The 24,581-nt window shown below is 38.2% G+C and overlaps 1 protein-coding gene across 1 annotated transcript in view; it reads right to left on the reverse strand.

The window, feature by feature from the left end:
• Positions 1–24,581, reverse strand: part of NRG3 (neuregulin 3) — a 377,348-nt gene that overhangs the window by 209,575 nt on the left and 143,192 nt on the right. The window contains exon 2 of the mRNA XM_052677569.1: positions 350–479. Within this exon, the coding sequence (XP_052533529.1) occupies positions 350–479 (130 nt within the window). The remainder of the gene's footprint in view (positions 1–349; positions 480–24,581) is intronic.

A 24,581-nucleotide genomic window follows, 5' to 3' on the forward strand; every position in this document is an offset into this window, starting at 1 on the left:
GAGAACTACTCTATGTTTAAAGAAAAAAAAAAAAACAAACAACCCAATACTTCTTACTTGCTTACATCAACAGAACACCAAGTACTATTTGTATCTATAAAATTAATTCAACTCTTGGTTTTCCATTACTTTTTTTTTTTTTTTATCTATAAATACTACACAATAGCAAAAAAAAATGAACCAACAAAAACCCACCACAATGGTGAGGGAGGCAATCAACAGCAAATTCTATCATTTCATGTTTACAACATTCTAAGACTAAATCATTGCATTCTTTTCCAATGCTGACTCCTCAGAACATTATTATACATTTTATTTCTGTAAAGAAATGACTTAGCAAACTACTCACCGGCAGTGTTTATGTGATCCTGTTAAGGTTTCAATCACAAAGCATTCTCCTTCATTGAGACAGTATGCAAGATCCTTGTCTTTGCATGGCTTAAAGTGCTCAGATCGCTCAGTGGAATACGTTGTAGTATCTACAAAGAAAAAAGAGAAAAGAAATGCCTTTAGGCTAAATATTTTTAAACTGAATGTTTTTACATTTAATACAAATAATCTCCATAACTTCTACTGATCAAGACAGTCTAAATAATTAAGACACAGCAACAGCACAAAGTAAGCGAACTCCAATGTGACAACAATGTTCTTAGCAATAAAGCTTCCTGAAAGAGTCACAAAACGAATCTCACGTTTGGAAAAATTGGCAAAAAAGAGGAACTGAAGCAAAATTGAGTGCAATTTCCAACCACTTCCAATTTTCAAAGCACGCCATCTGAAAGTTTAAATAACAGGTTCTATCTTAAGATCTCACATTTTTAAACAATGGTAGCCATCAATGCTGTCGAACAAATTAATACAGCTTCATCTACTAATATTTTTTTATTAAAACCAGAAGAACAGGTAAGGTTTATTTTCACATTAATATAACTTAATACAGCTTTAAACAAAATATCTATTTTTTCTTGACAAGAAAACCTCTCTCACACACACAAATGCACACATACAAAAACAACACAACAAAAGAAAAATCTGAGGTAAAAACAAGGCTATTTTGATTCATCTATCACAAAAACTGGCCTAGAATTAAAAACAAAAAAAATGCAAGGCTCCACAGATAATTTCATTTCAGGTATATCTTCTATAGGTGCCTTCTTCTCTCCACCTCCCCCCCGCAACAAAATTTAAGGAAGTTATTTTCAGAACAGTCTATTACCAGTAAATTTGCAATGTATGGTTGGATGATGATATCTGCAACAGTCTCGATCAGCATGTCAGAGTAGGCCATCATCCCTGCCTTCGAATGTATTTATTTTACTCTTCCAATCCAGTTGAATAAATAAAGAAACTGAACTTGTCAAGAGAAGACAGACAACACTTTGATTCTCTCCAATAAAGCCAGCATTCTCTAATGAAGCACAACATTCAAAGTAGATAATATCCTTCATACAGAATCTTAATTCTCAAAACCTAAATTCTTACTCACTTAGCTGGGACAAGGAGCAGGACCTGATATACTAATGTACTCTGAAGTTATAAGAGAACATTTTAGCCTATCAAAGACGATCAGGAACATTCTTTTACTGTCAGAGGAATGAAACTGTGTTTGACGCACATGGGATACTGCAAACTAAAAATTACAGCAACGTATTGACTTCTTTGCTTGTAACTAAAAACAAAAATACCCACAAAGTAAATAACAAAGCTGAAAAATAAAGCGCTGAATTACTAGGAGACATCAGTATGTATGATTCTGCAGGTATATTTAAGTAAGCAAATGTGCATTGAAAAAAATCAATTGATTCTGCTTTCATCCTCAGAAGAATGAACTAGGAACAATAAAGAACGGTACTTCATGAAGATCTCTCCATTCCCAGAAGCTTGCAATGTAACCATTAATTCTGACAGTACTTTAAGGAAAGCAGTGCTAAAAGGTTTCCCTGTCACCCCTTCTAAGCAGATTAATAAAACACTTTTATAATCCATACTCTATCGTCCCCAAGAGAAATTATTTTAGTTCAAAGTTCTTATGGAAAAAAAACAAACATTAACATTCTCCCTTCAAATAATTACACAGATTTAGAATGAGAGGTCCTGCTACAGTCCCTGTTACTTTGCTGAAGATGATATATGTCAGCATCTTTCAAAAATGCAGAGTAGTGGAACTTCAGAAAAAGGTACAGGCTATAAAAAACTACTTGTCCTCAGTGGATGCAAGCAAGCCCTGTAGTGAAATGTATCAGATTGAATTTTGGAAACAATGAGAGACGTATGTAAATGCAAGCAGGGACAAGCATGTCTGCTGACATTTCAAAAGAAGATCAGGTTCTGTATAACAACAATATCTTCAGGTCGAAACAAACATCCAGTCACCTTTTCAGGTCAGTTTCACGCAGGAACATTTGCATTGTCATTGAAAATCTGCATAATTTATTATACATACATGCACACACACAACAGCAATCTATTTCCGCTCCTCTTAAATACTGAAAAATGAAGATAGTATTACTTGCAAGCACCTGTGCTAATTATACTGATTATCAAAGGTAACTAGGAGTGTTTGATGAGCAGCACCTCAGTTCCATATGCTTTAGAGAACAGATCACTTATGTTTGTCAGCACACCCTGCAAAAACTACCCATGCAGATACCCTTCTTATGAGGGTAGTCATGTTACACAGACCAAAGCAATCTGAGACACCCCCAAAGGCCAACAAGAAGAACCAGGAGGCATGCAGTACCCATGGCACATCTCCGCAGTAGGAATGTACCCACTTGTACTTCACTGCTGTGCTCTGAGAAGGAAGATCCTCTTCCACCCACAACTGCCTTGTCAAGGTCAGCATTTTGAAGTTTTGGATTAAACATGTTCTTCGGAGGCTTGGTACTGTCTAACTTTATTCACTTCTCTATTCAGTATTACTCAAGATTATATCTATGAAATGCAACTGAAGTTTTCAAAAAGACTAAAATTCTGCTGCTGCTTTCATTTCATGTTGCATTCGTAGTCAGACTTTTTTTAACATACATGTGTGGCTCAATGCAATATTGAAAAAATTAATCTAAGAACTTGCTCTAAACAGAACTACAGAAGGAACAAAGCAATTGATAATACTGTAGAGATTACCTAGTTTTCTCAATTCCTTTTGTTATAGATTTTATTCTATTTTGTTTCTTGTTTTGACTGCTCAAATGGTGTTTCAACAGCCCTGTCTTTTAGGAGCTTGCTAAATATCCACTATTTTACTGTCCAATCAGAATTTCTTTCAAGGACTCTTTTATCAGCTATAAAACTTAAGCATTCACAAAATTATCTCATCTTAATTCATTCAGTCTTTACACATGGGTGCCAGACTCCAACATTTATAGGCAACAAAAGGGAGCCTCTGTTAAGCATTCAGTTGTCCTTAAATCTAGTACTTAAATGCCAAAAATCCATAACTCCCCAAGGTCTTTCTTCCCCCACCCTACCACTATTATTTTTTTTTTTTAATTGCTACGTGTCCAGGCATTTCATCTAAAAGCAGCAGGGGATGTGGATTTCTGCTGGAATCTTTCTAACTAAAAGGGAATAAAGAATGCCTAGGCGGTTTTGCTCTTTTGTTACTATCTCATTTTATCCACAAAGCTTTATGTGCCACTCTCCTACTCCATATCCAAATACACTGCTGTCACGTCTCTGATACGAAACGAACAAGATTTCAGGTTTCAAAGTGAGGCTTGAAAAAAAAAAAAAAAAGTAGTCATTTGGGAGTGCTTAAGACAATGTCATTAGCCAGTTTTCAGATATTGTTATATAGTGTTATTATCTAAAGATGTGCTACCAATTTGGTATTTTTATGTTCTCTCCTTAATTTGTTCCACCATGTTTATATCAGCACAGGATGACTCATCACAGCTAATCTATTGAATGCTCCACAAGGCACAATACGGATACTATAAATACCACCTTCCCCATTTAAGGCTACTCGAGTCATTGTTTCCAGTATCGTGCTCTGATATTCATAAACCTGTAATTAAATAGGACAAATGCAGGAAAAGAGTGTGAGACTTAAAATACCCTGGCAAAACAGTAACATACATGGCAGCTATTTCTAGGTAGTCTGTATAGGAGCAAGCATTCCCATTCATCACATGCAGGTTCATCACATTCTGGATTTAGAACCAGATGTTACTGAAAACAGCTCAAACAACAAACAGCTTTTTGACAATATTAAAAAAAAAAAACATACAGCATGGATCTCCTTATAAACAGCTTTTCAACATGCACAGCTGTAGCTGCCATGGAGTGACAAAAAAAACAAAACCTAGAAAAACAAGAAATAAAGATACTGCTTAACCTTTCTGAAGATAACAGCGGACAGACATGCAAGTCTCATAGCCTCATGTTAACATACACTTTCATGGGTAAAGCAGCAACTCAGTGCATTAGAAAGGACTATTAAAGACAAATATGGGTTCCGTGCTAAAGGTTACATGCTGGAACAGCTACTTGTAAAACTCTGCTTGTTGTGAGTTACTATTGTGTACTGCCAGCTTTATACATTAAATATCAACTAGACTAACAAATTGTTATCCATCTGCAAGCGATAATTTCTATGAACCATTGACTGATATAACTAAAAAAAAAGTGAGGTGCTTATTTTAATTCAATGACATTTTTAAATCACTACCAAAAAGAAAGCAAAAAAAAAAAAAAAAGGCATTTCCTCCTATCACACAACTCTAGTTACAAAAACAAAACGTATTAAAGAGCTCCTTCTGACAATATATGTTTACATCATCAAAGTAAACTATCAAGTACGTAAAGTTGCTGAAAGTAAAGCCTCTTTATTTATGATGTTGGCCCACCACATCTGAGATGGGTATTGGTGGTATGGCAGTAGGGATTGAACTGCCAGCAAATACAGAATCATATAGAACGAGGGGAAATGGGCACAAACTGGAACATGGGAAGTTGCACTCAAACACCACAAAGAATTTGCTTATTAAACTATGAGAGTGCCAGCGCACTGGAACACGCTGCCCAGAGAGGTTGTGAAGTTTCCTTCTCTTGAGACATTCAAAGAAATATTCAAATCCCATCTGGACACTTTCTTGTACCACCTTCTGTAGGTGAGTTGGATTAAGTGACCTCCAGAGGTCCCTTCCAATCCTTTCAATTCTGTGATTCTGCAACTAACTTGAAAAACAGTATTTCGCAGCTAATCTTGTAGCTAAGAGTTTGCCCTGTTATTGAGATTTTTGCATCTGTTTAGCTCCCATAGAAAGAAATAGGAGCCATAACTCTCAGAGCTATCTAACTATTAAAGGATTTTCAAGCTACTAGTGTGCTATTACCAAAATATTCTGTGCTCTAGAGAGCTGCTTGTTTGACGCAAACCTCTTACATATTGAGCTATCTCTTGGTTTTCTCAGCCTGGAAAAGGACAAGCCAAGAAAGCATCTGTGAAAATGCCCACCTCATTATATATCATCTTGCATATGAAACTCAAAAAAAGGAAAGGAAGTAAAGCAGAACATGTTTACTTGGCCACTTCAATCAAGAATTTAAAGATCGAATCCTGAATACAATGACATTTCTGTATGTACGTGCAGAACTGCACATCACTCCTGTTCCCCTGTACTGCTCAAACCGAAATCACTGCGAGCTGAACAAATTCAAGATGAATCAGGAAAGAGCCCATAGGACACAAAAGGGTTTTTCCAAAGTTCAGTGTCCAGGTGATGCAGCAACGTAAGTAACAAAAGCTCTAAAAAGCTTTAGTGTTCAATGCAAGGAGTTATTTTCTAAATTGAGTCATGACAGCTATGATGGGAGCTCTAGGCACAAAGTGCTTCTGCCAGTCAGACATGTTTTCAGGTGGCCTTTGCAGAACTTCTCATTAATTGACCTGAATTAAATTCACAGTGCAGTGAATAAGGGGGGCAGCAGAAATTGTGCCCACAGATCCCCTGCACTGCTGCTCTTTCCTTTCACCCCAGCTGCCCCTCAAACCTGCCCAGCTGAACTGGCAACACCAGAGGAAACAAAAGCCTGAACAGCACTGCTGCACCAAAAAGGAACATGGATCAACTCTATGTTAAATAGAACATCTGAAATGCAGTTAAATACAACGACTTGCAGGCCCAGTATAAAAGCAATAGGAGAAATGAAAACAAAAGACTTTCTGAGATGCAAAATATAGTTGATGCACTGATGCAATCAGAACTTTGAAAAAAAAGCATGTGAATACTTCTGTGTAGACTAAAAGAAGCAATAAAGAAGCAAGCACAACATTGCATCTGTGTTCTGCAATTTAAAAAAGAAATCCTTGTGTATCAAATCTAGAGAAAAGTACATGAGGATGTTTGTGATGAAATATTTTGGTCTTAGTTTGGGTACTGAAGAGGATGTTGGTTTGTAGCAAAGCTTAATCATTATATATCAAGAACAGTAACAAAAATGAAGAAATAAGTCACCTTAAATCAAAATCATTTTCCTTTATTTTTCATTCTCAGTTTCAAGTCATCTCAACAGAATTCATATCTCATTGCTTAGGGAAGACTGCTACTTTTAACTGGATTCAGTTGGAGTTCTTTGTAAATAATTTAAGTCCTTCAGAACTTTGTACTTTCAGATTTGGTATACTGAAATGGAAATTTTAAAAGGAAATGCATGACAAGTTCAGTGATCTAAATAAACCAATGAAGCTTAAAAGTGGGGTTGCAAACCCCACAGCAAAAAGAAAATTATATAAATTAATGTCCCAAATATTTCTGTTTCTTATATCACAAGCATCTGCTCCCTCTTGTGCTGGTGAAGCAAGGACCAGAGGAGAGACAGACGACAGAGACCTAAGATCATAGAATCATAGCACGGCCAGGGTTGAAAAGGACCACAATGCTCATCCAGTTCCAAACCCCTGTTATATGCAGGGTCGCCAACCAGCAGACCAGGCTGCTCAGAGCCACATCCAGCCTGGCCTTGAATGCCTCCTTGGGCAACCTGTTCCAGTGCCTCACCACTCTCTGTGTGAAAAAACTTCCTCCTAATATGTCACGTTTAAGTGGTTTAACTCCCCTGGCTCAGTTTAAAACCATTTCCCCTTGTCCTATCACTATCCACCCTCGTAAACAGCCAGCCTATTCCTGTGCTGCTACACGTGGATAGTTCTACCTGCCCCACCTGTGCTGCAGCTCAAAGGTAGCAGCACCGGGAAGAGATGCAGCCACTACCAGCAGCCCACGGACTCCCAGACTTCATTTTTCTTATTTTTCTTTTTTTTAAGGCAACACAGACTACTGCTTCCATTTCTCCTCCATGAGGAAGCATGAGGCTGCTCCAGATAGCCTTATGGAGAGTCAAGATCTCTGCCCAACCTCACAGCAAGTTAGGAGAGGCCTCAGAAAGTTGCATCCATACCATTTAATCTTCTTCCATCTTTATTCTTGAACCCACAATATCTCTGAGTGGAGAAAACCAAAAGTCAACCATCCGTGTCCATTTTCTTGGTTGATATCCTTTACACATAAGGACCATCAAAACACAACACTAATCCCTTCAGCAGATGATTCTACAGACTCCAGTCATTACCCCAGATCAAGGCAGACTCCAAAGCCACGCAGTTTTCACATAAGTAAGAGTCTCCTAAAAATAATTTGTGCAATGTTCAGACCCTGGTATAATCAGGAAATTCTCATGCCATTTAAGTGTACCTCAACACAAAACCAAAGCTTAATTATTTATTCTTCTCTTCTGGTTGAAGCAACTGAGATTTATTTTTTCACTTTCCTAATACACTCAACACATTTTCTCTCCAGCACAGCGTTAAGAGCAGCAGATAAAGAAGGGACTTTCTGCAGTGATGGGGAGGAGATGGGAGTCCCAGAACAGGGAATAGGGAGCACAAGCAGGATGAGGACGCTCTATTCCTAGCACTATTCCTGAGATTCTGCTCAGCTCTGAAGTTCTGGTGCCCCTTCACAGTACTGCTGACACTAGTAGAAAGCTCCCAAACACTGAAGCAGTCCCAACAACCAGAGCTCGCCTTGCCTGACCTTTACCATCCATCGCATGCTGCCAACCTGCATTTGCTTCTCTGCCTTGTCTTCCCCAGAGCTGAGAAGCCTCAAATAGGGTCTAAAGTAAAACACTCAACTGCCACCTAAGAGTTCAATAAAAACAAAAAAGATGTAAAAATAAATCACTTCTGATTATTTTTTTTTTTTTAAGCAAACCGAGCCTTCAAGTTTTTTTGTGTTTTTTAAGTTGATAAATAATTTTTATTTGAAAGTATCCATCCAGACTCCCTCCTCTAAGAAGGACTAGCTTGGATTTTAACAGCAGGTATTCTGCTGCAGTGCCCCTCATTGAAACTTCTTTTTTGTTCTCTTATGTCCAGCTAATAACAGATAGGGCAATGCTCTGGGAACAAGAAAACCCAAACTAAATGCTGCACAATTGATATAGAAAGAGTTTCATTGATGTATGAGACACTTTCTCAACAGAAATGAAAAGTGTTTTTCAGATTAATATCTGAAATTAAGAATGGCATCTTTTGTAGTTTCTAACGCTTCATTTTTAATGATGGTAATGACCTGAAAGATCTTTCCAAAATGCTATGAAAATGAGATACAGGTTCAGGTCTGGGGTTATGCCCAAATGATTGCTTAGAAGAGCCAAGGGAATTTTTCTGCTGAGTACGAAAGGACGCAATACTCTTGCAGACAATTGGCATCATACAAATTCTGCTTGCGAGATTTCTTAACCTAAAAGCGATGAATACTTGAACAGGTATTCACTGATCAACATGACTTTTCTTTCAACCATTCAGGCCTCTCCAATGCCTTTAATCCTTACTCAGTAATCACGTCACAGACAGCAGCCAGGTAGACGACGCTGTCGTGAAGTAATGGCAAACTACATTCCACAGAGATCAGCAAACACTACCCAAACTAAAGCAAACTTCTCTTCCTTCTGGGAAACATCTGCAGTAAGGAGTATTTGCAAATCTTTACATACTATAGAACCAGAAAGTTCTTCTGGAAACACAGCACTGTGTGATGTTATAGTTCATTTGGATCATTTGCAGTTTTGTTAAAGCTGTACAGGAATCACCCAGTGATATATTTGATAGTTTATGAATCATTTCTAGAAAATGATGAAGTACTGTTGGCTAAAAATAGATATCTAATAGAAATAAAAGGATTTTACTAGTTATAGAGGGAAAAAAATCTTTGCAATGTGAAAATATTAATTATCAAGAAGCTATTAGTAGTTTGTCTTTTTCCTCCAAGGAATTCAAGTAGGTCAAGTAACACATTGAATGGAAGCAAAGGAAATAAGAAATGCAATTTTAACTCCAAACTTGTGCATTATTCCAAAGCAGACAACCTGAAAGTTATTCACTATCACATTTACCATTTCGACATCTTTGTGGTGCAGAGATGCAAAGTCAGGTATGAAACACACCGATGTTCTTCTCAGAATTTCCTTCCATAAAGAAACCCATGTCTTCATTTTCAATAACATTATATATATATATATTTAGATATATAATCTTATTTCCTCTCCTGTTCTTTTAATTTATTTTTCTAGAAAATTTTCTATTTTTCTAGAGGTAGAAGACAGGCCTGAGAAAGTGAAGTATCCTTGCAGGAGACCCCGGTCTGTTAGTGTGTACAACAGATCTCACATTATGCTTACCTAAAAAATCTTGCACTGCTGCCTGACTATGATGAGGTACTGAGAGGAGCACATGTGCTGTGAATCCTCTTGACCTTACTGTCAGCACACAACAATAAATTGCTCAGTTCTACAGCACACAGCTTCCCAATGCAAATAAGATAGAAAAGTAAATTAATTTCAACTTCACAAACTAATTCCAAATTCTTTCAATGTAGCCGAATGCCAGGAACTGTGATAAAAAAAAAGAGACATGCTGTGCGCTTCTCATCAAGTGGGTAATCGCATCTTCTCAAACTGACACTAAAATATTCTGGTTAGAACTGAGTTCAGTTAGGAATGTTAGGGGCACTGCACCTAGTGGCACAACACCTGTACAGTTATGTCATCTTGACTTAAAGTAAACAAAAATACATTCCATTTCTGTGATTGAAACTTAAGTCATTGCTTATTATCTGTGACAGTTTCTTCTGCTCAACTCTGCAGTGTATTGAAGTTGGTTCAAAAGGAGCTTAAAATAGACAAAACTTTTTGGCTTGGGTTCTTAAAAGCAGAGTAGAGAATATTAGTGGAATAAATCAATACAAATACATCTACATATATACACACACAGTTATCTATAAATACCTACATACAAATACCTATCTTGCTAGCTAGGAACAAAGGAGTTAAGGGAAGAAATGACACGAGGGTCATAACTGTAAAGCAAGAGATTTCTGTAGAGACATAGAATCACAGAATTGTTCAGGTTGGAAAAGACTTTAAAAGACCATCAACCCAACCATACTACCCTACCTCTAACAAGCCTCTGCTAAATCACGTCCCTGAGCACCACATCCAAACGGTTTTTAAACACATCCAGGGATGGTGACTCAACCACCTCCCTGGGGAGCCCATTCCAGTGCTTAACAACACTTTCTGTAACAGGTGTGCCTCCCCTGGAACCCTCCCCTCCTCTCGTCCTGTCACCTGTCACCAGTGAGAAGGGACCAACCCCGCTCATGCTCTAAGCACCCTTCAAATATTGAAAGAGAGCAATAAGGTCTCCCCTCAGCTTCCTTTTCCCCTGACCCATTTCCTCCAGTCTCTCCTCATAGGCCATATTCTCCAAGCCCTTCACAAGCCTTGTTGCCTTTCTTTGGACCTTCTCCAGCTCAATGTTGTTTCTGTACTGAGGTGCCCAAAACTGAACACAGTACTTAAGGTGAGGCCTCACCAATGCTGAATACAGAGGCTAGTCCTGCTCACCACATCATTCCTGATACAAGCCAGGATGCCATTGGCCTTCTTGGATACCTGGGCACACTGCTGGCTCATAATCAGCCACCAACACGTGGTGGACAGTACAAATTACACTCAGCTAGTGACTTCCCCCTCTGTCTCCACAAGCCACAGTGCTCTGTATCAACTAACATTTTAAAGTGTGCTCTACATGCCCAATCTGGTGTAGTGGTCTAATTTTATAGGCTGTCAGAACAGCCATCGTGAGTGAAGAAGCACGAGTCTTGTATTGAACAGATTCAGTACCTGACGAGCAAGGTTCAAAAGACACAATTCACAGAAACACAGAATTACTAGTTAAAATCCACTATATATCTATTAATTTTAATGTTACATTAGGAGTTAATATTACTGTGTTCCTCCTTGAATGCAGTTGGTTCACAGCAAGGCTGTCTGGCAGGCGACCAAAACACAAACACAGCTTTTTTACATAAAGCTACTGAGAAGATAAAGTATCTGAAACTCAATTAATACAAGAACTAATTGCCTGCTACAATCAAGAAGAAACTCTTGTCTGTCTTTCAGCAGAGACAAGTTCATTAAACCATTCATTAAACCATCCCTTCACCTCTGCTCAGCATCTTTCACATTGTTAGCTCCTTTGGAGACACGAGCACCAGAAACACCAGAAGCACTGAAACACTAGAAAGAGTCTGTGCACATACAGTGACCTAAAGAACGTCTAAAAGCATTCTAGTATCTACTTATTTTCTAATATTTTCCAACATTTTTATTATACATACAGAGGTTATAATATCATATAAACGTACACCAAAAAGAGGGAAAAATGCCACTGAGCTTTGGTTACCATTACAGCACCTGCAAATGCTCACTTCCAGGCATTCATAGCAAACATAGCAGAGCAACTCAATTTGGTGGTAGTATAAAATCCCACCACCAATTATTGCTGCCAGAGCAATTGCAGACCATAATTTCTTGTGGGCATTCCATCTTCTATTCTCTGCTCAATTAAGTAATTTTAACTGATCTTAGCCAGCTCTGAGCAAGAGAATTGTAACCGTGGGCAGACATAACACTACAGTGGTATACACTAAACACACTCACCATGAGTTTATAATCTGCTTGATCTGGTATGACTTAACTTAGTAGATACACTAGTCAACCTGGAGAGCACACAGAATCACAGAACCATTAAAGTTGGCAAACATTTCTAAGATCATCAAGTCCAACCATCGACCCACCTTCACCATGCCCCCCTACCAAGTCCCCATTAAAGCATGAATAAACAATTTTTACATAGGGACTACTGCAACTACAATTATTCTTCTACTCATTAACAGCTAAAGCAATTTTGCAGGCCTTACGTTCTGACTCCTCCTCCCCCTTTTTTTTTTTAAACCATAATACAAATATTCATTGGTCTGATAAATAAGTGCAATAGAGGGAAGGAAATGTAGTTAAAGACTCCCTCCAAAGCTGTATAAAACAAAGGTTCAGAAGATAAAGGTTCTTCAGAGTGAGTTTCTAACAGTATGAACTCCAGTGCTACAGAAACCCTGATCTATAACGCAAATAGTGAGATAGAACAAACTGACCATTACTTTCACATAAAAAAAAAAAATTAAAAAAAGAAAATGGAGGTTAACACAGGAACAACATATTGCCATGCTGCAAATACTTACCATTTAATCTATTATTTTGTGAAATACTTTAGAGTTTCCCCTGTCTCACATTAGGAATTAAGTTTGTAACAGATTCTTCTCTCTCTTCCTTAGTTTTCTCACACCAACGGATTAAGTGCCAATCCAAGCATTTAGCCTTGTTAGCTCATAGAGAGCAAGGAATTTCAAGCTGAAGATGCATCTCTCTTTTGCTGCTCGGATTAGTTCGGTATACAGTCGAAACTGTATCTCCTACCTCGGGCAGTATCACACGCATTTTGTGCCTCGCTGTACCACAGTCTGGTGGTTGCAAAGAAGTCAGCTTGCCAACGCTGAACAAAACAGCTTGGAGTTCAACAAATCAGCACCGCTGGTGTCTGATATAGCTAAACTAAGGGGGACGAGAGTAGCTGCAAGATGGCACTGACAACTTCATTTCCACTCCTGCACGATTTAAATGTAGGCTGGGGCACAGGAATGGAACGTAATGAGACACAGAAAGTAGGACTGCAGGCTCTGGTTGACTGAAGGTATTAGTTTGGTAAAGAAAAGGCCAATTAAACTCCAACTTTAAGATACAGTCTGCAGCATTAATAATGCCCCCAGAATTACAAAACTACCGCAACGCATGTCCAGTTCTGTAAATGCAACACTGAACATCTCCATTGGCAACCTGACATCATTTTACGATCTCTCCATCAGAAAACTCATCATATTCACTGCTCTAGTGCTACAAAATTGGAGAGAAACATGCAGAAGCGACAGCTGTGATCAATGGAATATGAGCCTGCAGTATAAGCAATTAACATATAACTGAGTAATAAAAGGTAACAAAAAGTGCATCATCCTCTTTTGATGGGTCCAATTCTTATTTAGGGCTAAAATACAGACAACACACATAGCCACTACCGAATAACTGTTCTCGCTTATATCACTTGTACATCCTTCAACCCATTAACCAGAAAAATAAGCACAATATTTCACAGCCAACCATTGTGTTGAGCTATTTTAATGACATTTCATAACTAGTAGGAGATTTATCGTCTGTTCTGAAGCTGCCCAGTAGGCAGCTAACACAGCACTGCTGCAGCTGTCTCAGAATTTGTCATGTTACAAAGCTGACTCAGACAACAATTTCGTGCCAGAACACTTTTGGCAGCAGTAGCAAAAATCCTAGTAATATCCCCTCTGGAGAGCACAACTGCTACTCTTGGAAGTGAGGAAAAGGACAACTAAACGATAAATCAGCTGATAAAGAAGATGGCTTCAAAACACTGCAGTAATCTTTGTCAGAAGTTCAAAGGAGATGAACCGTAATGCTTAATTAGTTCCTCCAGCAGCATCCTATTTTTAGTTTGTGGCAAAATTCCTGACACAAACACTTGTGGAACACAGCACTTCTCCCCCTTCCTTTTCCAGCCACATTGTTTTCTAAGCAGTTCTCACATAATGTTGCTCAGGTCACATGAGAGCATGAAATTCTCCAATACAGACACACTGAAATATTTGAAGCTTTAAGTTACTGGGAGAGTATGCTCAAACAGTGGTCCTTCATTACTATTTATTACACAGCCCATACACTTTCAATTTTAAAGCACACCTGGGCAAAGCAAGATAAATGCCTGTAGTAACGAAGATACATTTGCTTCTCAGCTATTTTCAAGCAAAAGTGAAGTTAATTTCTCCTCTACAGGGCATCTGCCCAACAGTTTGCATATGTAAATCTTCACAAGGCAAAAGATTGGTTCACTTGTGCAACTTCTGACCAAGGCTAACATAAATGAGGGTGGAATTAGTGGCACAGGAAAAGAAAGAGAGAAAAAAAAAAAAGGTAACAGTGCATGACTTATTCACATTTATAACTTTGAAAAGCAGCATCAAATAGGATAGAGGAAAAAAGGAGGAAGAAATCTAACAGAAAAGGCAGAATGCTCAAAGTACGTCCATGTAGATGGGCAAGATAAGTCTGCTCAAGTAATACTGAAATTTAATGAAGAAAATCAAAATCTTTGTTTATGTAACTTGGATTGCCTCAAGACTGTAGAAGTATGAATCGGGAAATGCTATTTCATTAAACACTAAAATACCAGGTATATAATTAAGAATCCAACATTTATCTACAGACTTTTTGTATCAACATACAATAAAATTCCACAAGTAGAACCTTCCACTTAAACTCCAGCGAGTGTACCACCACCCTCTCCAAATACATTTACCAATGAAACCAAATGAGATCAATATTACTAACATCACTTGGAAATACATACACACATACTTATAATATGTATACATACATAAAATGTCCAAACAGTTAAGTCTGGGTTGAAAGTACTCCAACTAAAATTCCAAGTCATTTCAATTTGAATCTGTACTTATTTGTTATAGGAATGCCTTTTGCATTGCCTCGGTGTTTAATTTCTTTCTGGTATCAGTGAATTTAGACTGAACACAAACAATAATGGCAGATGACATGCAATGGTTTGGATCTAATTAAAACCTGAGCAAAAATTAAGAAACCCAGGTAGACAGGGAAATCAAAGCACACAATCCAAATTTCTCTGAAATATTAAGTAAATGAAAAATTTTGGCTTTGAGTGCCTGCTGGATTAAATTAGCCATCTTCTGGTTAAGAAAAGGCTTCGTTAGTACCAGAGCTGTTCAACAGATCCCGTGCCATCCTCCTTTAACAGCCAATGGCATGTACAAGATGCACATATGTTCAGACATAGGGAAGAAGGCAGAATTTTTTTCTTTCAAGCTCACCTCAGATGTACTGCAACAGCCTCTGTAAGGTGCTGGAAGCTGGGTTTAATTGGAACAAGCCAGAATAATCTGTAGATTATCCAGTTAGCATTAACAACCCAGCAGGCATCTGGTGACTAAAAATACATATCTATTAATAAAAAATAGAACAACTAAGATGTTCGTTTTACTTCCCTTTTGGCAGCTTGCATCTTTCTGTTCGCCAGCTACTCTACATTCTTTCTTTTTCCTCCCCTCTGTTTGAGCATGTTTCATTGTAATTCAGGATGTTCATGCATTTTCTTTTGCTATTGCCTTAGTACCCTCCAACATCCAGACAACAGTTAGTACTAGTTAATTTCCTTCCTACTGGATGACTAGGACTTCCCAGTTAAAGTAATCACATCCAGCCTTTACTATCCAACTTAGTACATTCATTACATGTAGAATTTGTGCAAGTTAGCAGCTTGAGAGTACAGCAAGACACAGCACGTAGGTGTCTGCAAGTCATGTAGCTCCAGATGAGTGGTGGGAATTCTGCATCAAACAATGAAGGAGCGACATACCCTGCCATGCCCTTATTGACAAGGCAAGCAAACTCATCTGTATGTATTCACATTCTCATAATCATAATTTTCTGAACACCCATTAGTCTTGGTTTTCCACAGCCCATTAGTTTTGCTAATGATAATTTCTGAAATAAATCTATCAGTGATGTCATGTAACAGACAGTTGACACTGTACTTTTCCACTCACAACTGGCAACCCTGCCCATGGCAGGAGGGTTGAAACTAGATGATCACTATAGTCCTTTTCAATCCATGCCATTCTACGATTCTATGAACTGCATGTCCAGCTTGAGACTATTCTTCTGAGAAACTCTGCTTTGAGTACTGCTTTCCAGCTCAGAACCCACAGTGCCCTTCTGCACATAACATCACAATATTACGTTCTGCAGATTTCTCTAGGCTCACACTTCATTGCAGCATTTTCAAGCAGATGCAAGATCTCCCCAAACAATCAGGCAAGCAGCTGAAAGCTCATACATTGATGGAATTTTGGCTGAACTTCAGTCTTCCAGCAGCTGCAGCCATATTCACAATATTTAAAGAAAATTTCAACTTCAGTCTTGCAAAGATTTGCTTCTGTGTGCAAATTCTTCCTGCCCTATTTTAGAAGTCAGAAAGGACTCATCACATCTCTCGCTCTCAGAGCGAAGCTTAATTTTTAATGAATTGTAATTAGGAACTGAAGCACCACTCTCTGTCCACCCCCACACTGCTTACAACTCCAGCAACTCTCATTTCACTGTTCCCTTTCCCCCTTCCTCCAGTGCTGGATGGATTATGTATGTGCAGGACCCTCCCATCTCTTCACAGAATTAGATGGATGAACCAACTAGGGCCAAATCAGGAAGCTATTCATATTAAGGCATTATTTCAAAGGCTGTTTACTTCAAACATTCCTTGAAATGACTGCAGAAATCTGAAGATCAGGGTTTTTTTAACCAATTTTCTTATCTGGGACACATTTTAAAGAGTGAGAGCTTGCAAGACTTGAGATCTTAGCATTCTAGGCTATTCTAAAAATCAAAAAACAGCAAAAAACAGGACAGAATCTGCCCTAAAAGTGCAGCTGGAATTCTCACCCTCTATACACTGGTATTTGCCATATTGCCATGAGAAATATTTGATACTGTTTGTTCAAGTGCCAGGGCTATGGCAAAGTACTCACAAAATGCAGGACGTTACCATTGACTGCTAAGTTTTGTTTCCCTAGATTTCAAAGAAAAAACAACAAAACGCACACAAAAACAACATCCAACAACAAGAAATCCGCAAACGTAGCAGAGCACCTTGCAGAGCTTCACTACGTGTACAGAACTACTCACTTAAATCCTATCCCCTCACCATCTATCTGTCCTTCTGTCTCTGGCTTTTATTAAACCATCTGTAATTGAGTAATTAAACCAGCAGTTATTTCAAACATCTAAGCTTTTAGTATCATATGCTATTGATGACATATCAGTGAAGAAAAAAGTAAATCACCGTTCTTATTTATTTGCTACAGACATACAAATGACCTTACTTGCTTCCAGACTGCCTTCAAACTGAGCTTACTGAGACACCCACACCCTTCCCCAAATCCCCTCTGAACTGCAAGTATCTTACAAGATCTAACTAATTATGGCTTTTTTTCTTTTTAATTGAGTCTTCTCCTCAGATCACATTATATAGAAATCTATACATATAACATCACTACTGCCCAATAGTATCACTGGAACAGATAGCAGTATATACCACTAATTTGCAGAAACGGTAATGTTTAAACTGGTGGATGTTCTATGCTTAATCATTTACGGACACACACGAATGCCATCAGTAGGAACCTCCAATCATCACTTGCAGGATCTGTGCTTGATAACTAGATGTACAACTTGTTTATAGAGTCATACAATGGCCTGGGGTTGAAAAGGACCACAATGACCATCTGGTTTCAACCCCCTGCTATGTGCAGGGTCACCAACCACCAGACCAGGCTGCCCAGAGCCACATCCAGCCTAGCTGAGGTTGGAGTACCCACAACCTCCTTGGGCAACCTGTTCCAGTGCAAACTCACTCCCTCACTTTCTTTCTAATCAAATTTCAGCTTCCCATGTGTATGCATGCATATGTTCACACGTACACACTCTGGCTTGCTTGTTTATGAACACAGAAGTTGTGTAGGATCAGATCTATGGGATGGATTCCTAGTAAACAACTTTGGCATATCTTTTAATCTTCATATGTGGAAAGGAGAATGTATAAAAGCCTAAATTCTTCTCTCCTTCAGCTGGTGCTTTCTACTGTAACATACAACCCTCTCCTGAGAGTTTCAGTAAGGAAACACTAAGTGGACAAACAAAATCAGGTATATACATTCTTAGAATAGTATAAACTTAACCAGACCCAACACTTCCAACTGTTGAGAGGCACAGTGCATATTTAGCTTTGGGCACCTCTAGCAGTGTTAGTATTTCAGGAACCACAGAAGTTCACTTAAATACACATACGAGAAACAAATAACAAAAAGCTACTTCACTATTTCCAATCACAACAAACAAGGTATGCCAAAGGCTTCAGAACAGTGCTAATGATCCTTGTGATGTTAGAAACATTTAGAGAGCCACTATTTGTGATAACCAGTTAGACAGAATATTCCCTGGGTTTATTTGCTACAATCGAAGCATTCGTATTCCAGCAATGTTTATAACACACTACTGATGTCAGCTGACATGTAACTTGGCTTTAATTTAATGAATACAATCAAGCCTCAGTACAGAAATTGCTAAAGGATTTCTTTTCCCACCCACTGATACAAGTTTAGCTAGATATTCAATCGAAAATAAAGTCTGTAATGTACTTCTTATGAGAGCTCTCTGACCCCATGGACAGATATACCACAGGCCTACCAAGGGAGTGGAAAGAACATAAAATGAAAATCACTTCTTGGCTTGCCCCCCCCCCCATTTCCATCCTCTTTTTATCTTTCTTTTTATCTTTTGTTTTGTGGAAAGCCTTCAAAATAGAAAATAAATCCTATTTTTACCAAGCTTTTCCTTTACCAAGACTTTCGTCTCTACAAACTCAAAACTCATCTTGGTGGAAGTCATTTTTCATTCAAAACAGAGGAAGAAAACAGATGAAATACAGAATTAAAGCCTTAAAAAAGTGCATGACAACAGACCCTACAATAAGTGAGAATAGAAAAAAAAAAAGCCTGTTTTGGAAGGACAGTGTTTGACAAGTGGCCCTTTTCCTCAAAATGCATCACTTGTGAACAGGAGGTTGCAGCCAAACACCTGCCTGGAGCACTCTGAGCCTGGCAGCAACAGGGGCTGATGGCAAACTCTGGCACTCTGGAAATCACAAAAAAAGGGAACTTTTCACCTCAAGTAAAAGCATAGAGATAGACCTCATCCTGAAATAACAGTAATATGAATAAAAATAAAGAGAAGAGAAGCATCATTATTAACCTTGAACGGAAAAATCAGTGAGTGAGCCGCAGCAAAACAAAGTGATTCACTGGATATGACACAGAGTTTACAGCAGAGCTGGGAAGGAAACCAGGAATAGCTGAACCATTCACTATCTACTGCTTCACAAATTCAATTTTCACTCAAATATCAGTCAATGAGAATGGGCATCCCAGGCACCAGTCCTTAGAGACTTAGGTGGAGTCAGAAGCAAAAGCGACTGTGAGTGATCTGTGAAACATCCTGATAAATAACTACATTCTCATCTCAAACCTGAAAACATATTCACAGACATTGAAACTGTAAAGGATCTTGGAGATAAAATAGCCATTATCCCACCCAAACTGAATAAAGAGCAAGCTGTGCAGCACTGCAGGGCAACAGGAGCAAACAAAGCCAACAAAAAACATCGCATCACTGACCTGCCTGTCTTCAGATACCATTTTTCTTTTAATTTAGCCCAGTGAAAAATGGTATTTAAAATGAAATCATAACCAGCCAACATCAGTAACAAAAACCAGAAGACCCCTACTAAAAATCAGCTGTTTCAAGAGAGACAGTCTGCATGCATATCACACTTCATGATTGCAAAAGCCATGTCAGCATTTAGACCACATAATAAGGCTCCTAGCCACCCACTTAGAAGCATCTGGAAAAGCAACCAGCTGAAATAACAACTGAGGAACAGAGTTCTATAAGGAAATTACTTTGAAATTCTATTTTATGTAAATGGGAACTCATGTACTTAATGCAATACTTATTCAAGAAAACGGATTTTGCAATACTGTGAGAGATATTTCTACTTTTTTTTTTGTCCCTCTTTCCAAAAATATATATTCTTTAAAGTAACATAAATCAGTATTTTGAAGAAAGAAAACTTCCTGATACAACTCTGCAATTGTGGTGATGTGTATATCTTAGAAATCAAGCATTTATTCTGCAGAATACTGTACAGCAATCATCATCATTTATTCCTCTTAAAGAGCACAATATGTTCTCAGCATTAACATTATTCTGTTCCTTTTTATTGCTTTCAGTAATTTATCGAGGCAGAACATGTGAATTATCGCCTATTGAAAAGCATGACATCTTACACCCACCTGGTCTGCATTTGTGGATGGCTGGTCAGACATTTTCACCTGTGTGGAACACAAACTGTTGATGAAACAGTAAATATTTGCTTATTGGATACAACAAAAAATGAATTCTGAGAACAGGTCAATGTTAATTAATATAGATACTCTACCAAATATTTATTTTTACAAAGCAGCCATCAACAAACACAACAACATACCCGCCAGGGACACTTGCATAGTGACCAGTGGGGTTCTAGCACGTAGCCCAGCAAATTGCTTCACATCAGACTGCCTTTTTGGTGGCCAACTGAAAACTGAGATGTTGTGCTTTTTCTGACCTCTTGTTATGCTGCCTGTAATGCACCTGAAATGAGGAGATCTGTCTTCATTCTGGAAATGTAGTGAGCAGCTATGGCACTTACTGAGGTCCCAATTTTATAATACTGCAAAACAACTCTGCCAACCACCTGACTAACAAGTGCTTTGCAATTCTGATCAAGCAAATGCAAAAACCCAACAAGTCACCCCGCATACCCACAAAACCTAGCACCTAGCTCAAGGCAAAAATAAAGAACCAGAACACAGGCAACAGTTTATGTTAATAGAAGACTGGGGTCAAACAAAATAAGAAAACCTCAAACTCCTAACTACTTCATATGAAACAAAAAAAGGAATGTTTTCTTGCTCCTCTTCTATGCCATATGGTATGCTACCTCCTCCAGACAAAGTAGAACCCCTGTTTAATTCCTTAGCATCTTCAGGTCATCTGTTCTTACATTATACATATTATAGACATAGATTTAAATGCACATATACATATATATATACACAGGTATATACTATAGACATTACTTGGAGTATAAATAGCAGAAGAAAATCTCAACGAAGAACGTCCCCACTGTTGAGCACCCAGACATTCCTATTTATCAGTCTGGTCTTGATTTAAGTTTCTGATTAATTAAAACATGCCTAATTCAAGATGTAGCTTACTGACCTCCCTACACAAAAAGCAACTAACTCTACCTAGTCTTGGAACCCTTACAGTACTGTCCTCAGTAAAGTGTCACGCACAAGATCAGGCTATCTGCACAAATAGCACCATTCACTGCACATGCTTAAAATGAAGTCTCAGACAAACTGCCTGGAAACCAGGATGTAGGCGTGCATCACTTTAGGGCAGGTTCTTGCAGCATTCCCAACTATACAAAGCTACCCAGACCTTGGATACCAGCAGGCAGACGTGCACTCTGTCCTCTGTTAGCCCAAACTTCAGGGCATGCACTTCTCATAAACCCACACCACAAGCACTCCAACCATCCACTCAAGCTGAGAAACATGTTTTGAAAGCTATCCATTGCTTGAAAAAAAAATATCTGCGCGCATAGCAGATGCCTTGCACATCTGACACTGAGGTTATGACTTCGGTTTGCACATTTATACCCTCTTATTTTAAAAATAAAATCACATGGCAATCTATTCCAGTGCATCTGTACAGCGGGTGATTCATCTAATCAGTTTGCTCTTGTGCTGTTTGATTTGTTAAGTAGTTGCAAAGTACCCCTTAAATTGGTTTACAGAATTATTCTCTGGTAGTTACATGAGTATGAGCTGCAATTTATCCCCTCCGAAAGGCAGAACTCCTGAAATTGTTACAGATATTGGGCCACATCCTTATTTTCCTTGATCTAGCTTCAGCACAGAAATGTCAGCCCTAAGAAGTCTCTGCATCTGGGGAACAAGATTGTCTTCTCAGTATGTTACCAGCGGCTGTGCAGAGAGGGGATGATGAAAACTTCATGTCAATATTCATAAAATCAGCCAGTCATGATGTTCTGGTCTCAGAGTAATCAATATTTAGAGAAGTTTTTGAAAGACAGACAATTTCAACATCACATTGGTATTCACATTTAGATTGTTCTTAACTACCATTCCATCTCCTTGGCATTGGCATCTCTTCATCAATTTCTGGCCAACAGATTTAGCTATTCAAAGTACAGTGAGGGATCTACAGCATTTTTTGTTCACTGGTTTGAAGACTCGTGGTTTGACTGTGGGACAGATTAAATGGTTCCAGGAGCTGAATCCAGCCTACAGATGATGCCTCTGGCTCTGCATGTGTACACTGCAGCGACTGTAATGAGCCCTACACTAATTACATCTCCTGCTGGCAGCACAGAATCTCAGAAGCATGAAGCTCTGGACAACTAAGTGCGAAAATGTTCTCAGGTTACTGCAGCATGTGATGAGCTGCTGAGAGAGCAAGCTATATATGCAAACAAGCTGCATTCATTACTGCTCTCATCTGCAGAAAGAAGATAGCAAGGCTGATTTCAATCAGCATTTCTCAGATGCCAGTTGTTTACACTCCATATTTACAAGTTCCAATGACAATCAAGAACCATTTTAGCATACAATCACCTTTCCCTCCTCTCTAAAAGTTTTTATCTGAAAGATACTAGAAAGAACAGGAGCTATGCAAGGTTTGTGGCTTATTCAAGGCTGCAGAGCTAACAGAGAGAACACAGCTGTCAGGCACTGACTCTTTGTTTCCATTTATCAGAAGTAGGAACCCAGGCTGCAGCGTAATACTCCATTCTTTGGTGATTTTTTTTTTGTTTTACACATTTGGTTGGAAATGAGAGAAAACATCACCAATAATACAAAAAAAAATTTAGGATAGCTTTTCATTTAACTGTCACATACTGAAGTTGCCTTTATGAGACTGTAAGCATCAGGGCATTTAGGATGCATCTAAACCACAGTGTAATTTATCCTCTCCACTGTAACCAGAACTTTACTTTGTGATATGCAGTATTTTGTTCATAATTTGATGAGATTATCTACTAACTTTATAATCATTAATTATTTCAAATGATACGGAATTTTAACTGCAACACTGTTCTCTGCTCCTTCACTACTTAGTAAGCTGGCATACTGATACTGTAAATGATACTTATAGTCCTGATAGTCTTCCTGAAGTAGAAGTGTTTGGAGTACGTAAGTATATGTGGTGTATTATATACTCTGGTGCACTACCTGTCAAAGTCAACATGATTTTTGAGAGCCAAAGCCATCTGTATGACTTGCACTTAATACATTACAGCGTAACTAGGGATTGAACGGCAAGTAATTGGTAAGGCTTGCTCTTACTGTTATGGAACAATTATATAATAGAGATATTTCAGCTTCACATTCAAGAAAACAACTGTAGCTTCTTACATTCAGAAACAAAAGTCACATGTAGTATTTTAGGAACTCACTGTTCCAGAAGTTAAATCATTTATGAAGACACAGGAGCATTAAACTGCTATCACCCAGGACGTAACAAAATGTGAAGCAAAAGCATTTGTCAGCAATAGCACTGAATGTCCTCAGGCAAGAGGTATCCTGTTTGTACTTGGTTTAGCATAACATCCTAACTAAATATGATGCAGAAATAAATAACTGAAAGCATTCCCAACAATTTCTCCATCTTTTTTCAATTTCTCCATCTTTTTTAATACTGTTTTTTTTTTTTTTTTTTTTTTTTTTTTTTTTTTTGAGTTTCTTCTGGCCAGTTTTACTTTTGGAGTCAGATTTTAGAACAAGTTTTTTCTAACTTGATGTTGTATTTGAGTAATTCAGATATGCTGTCACTCTTCCACAAAAGGAACACATGAAAACATAATAGAAAAACAGCATATTCTATGCACGCTAGATGTCAACTGAGATACCATTTTTTACAATAGATAATGCCAGTTCATATAATGTGAACATTTCCATGTCAGTCAGTATCTCAATGGCAGCTTTCAGAAAGTGCTCTGTTGGCTGAAGTTCATTTCCACTGAACTCAAAATAGATGTATTTTGTCAGAAAGAAGTGAATAGTATTTGTCCTGAAAACTCTGGTATCAGCCTGTGGTATCAGGTGGGTGGATTTAGCTGTTAATCTCTATCACTACAAGTGATTGAGTATAAAAATAGGGTTTTTAGGATCAAAACCTCTTGCAGCTGCATGTTTAATTGTCAGAACTTAATGCTGCAGCTCCAAGGGTTGTATACATGGCTGGAACATAATTCTATACTATTTACTCAGAAATAGTAAAAATCAGAGTAGCTCCTCAATATTAGACATACATTATGAAGACAGCTTTCCTCAAATAGCTAATACATTGATTTGAACCCCCCCAAGCCTCTTTCG

The sequence above is a fragment of the Tympanuchus pallidicinctus genome, unplaced genomic scaffold (assembly GCF_026119805.1).
Source record: "Tympanuchus pallidicinctus isolate F22 unplaced genomic scaffold, pur_lepc_1.0 scaffold16, whole genome shotgun sequence".
NCBI classification, from domain to species: domain Eukaryota; kingdom Metazoa; phylum Chordata; class Aves; order Galliformes; family Phasianidae; genus Tympanuchus; species Tympanuchus pallidicinctus.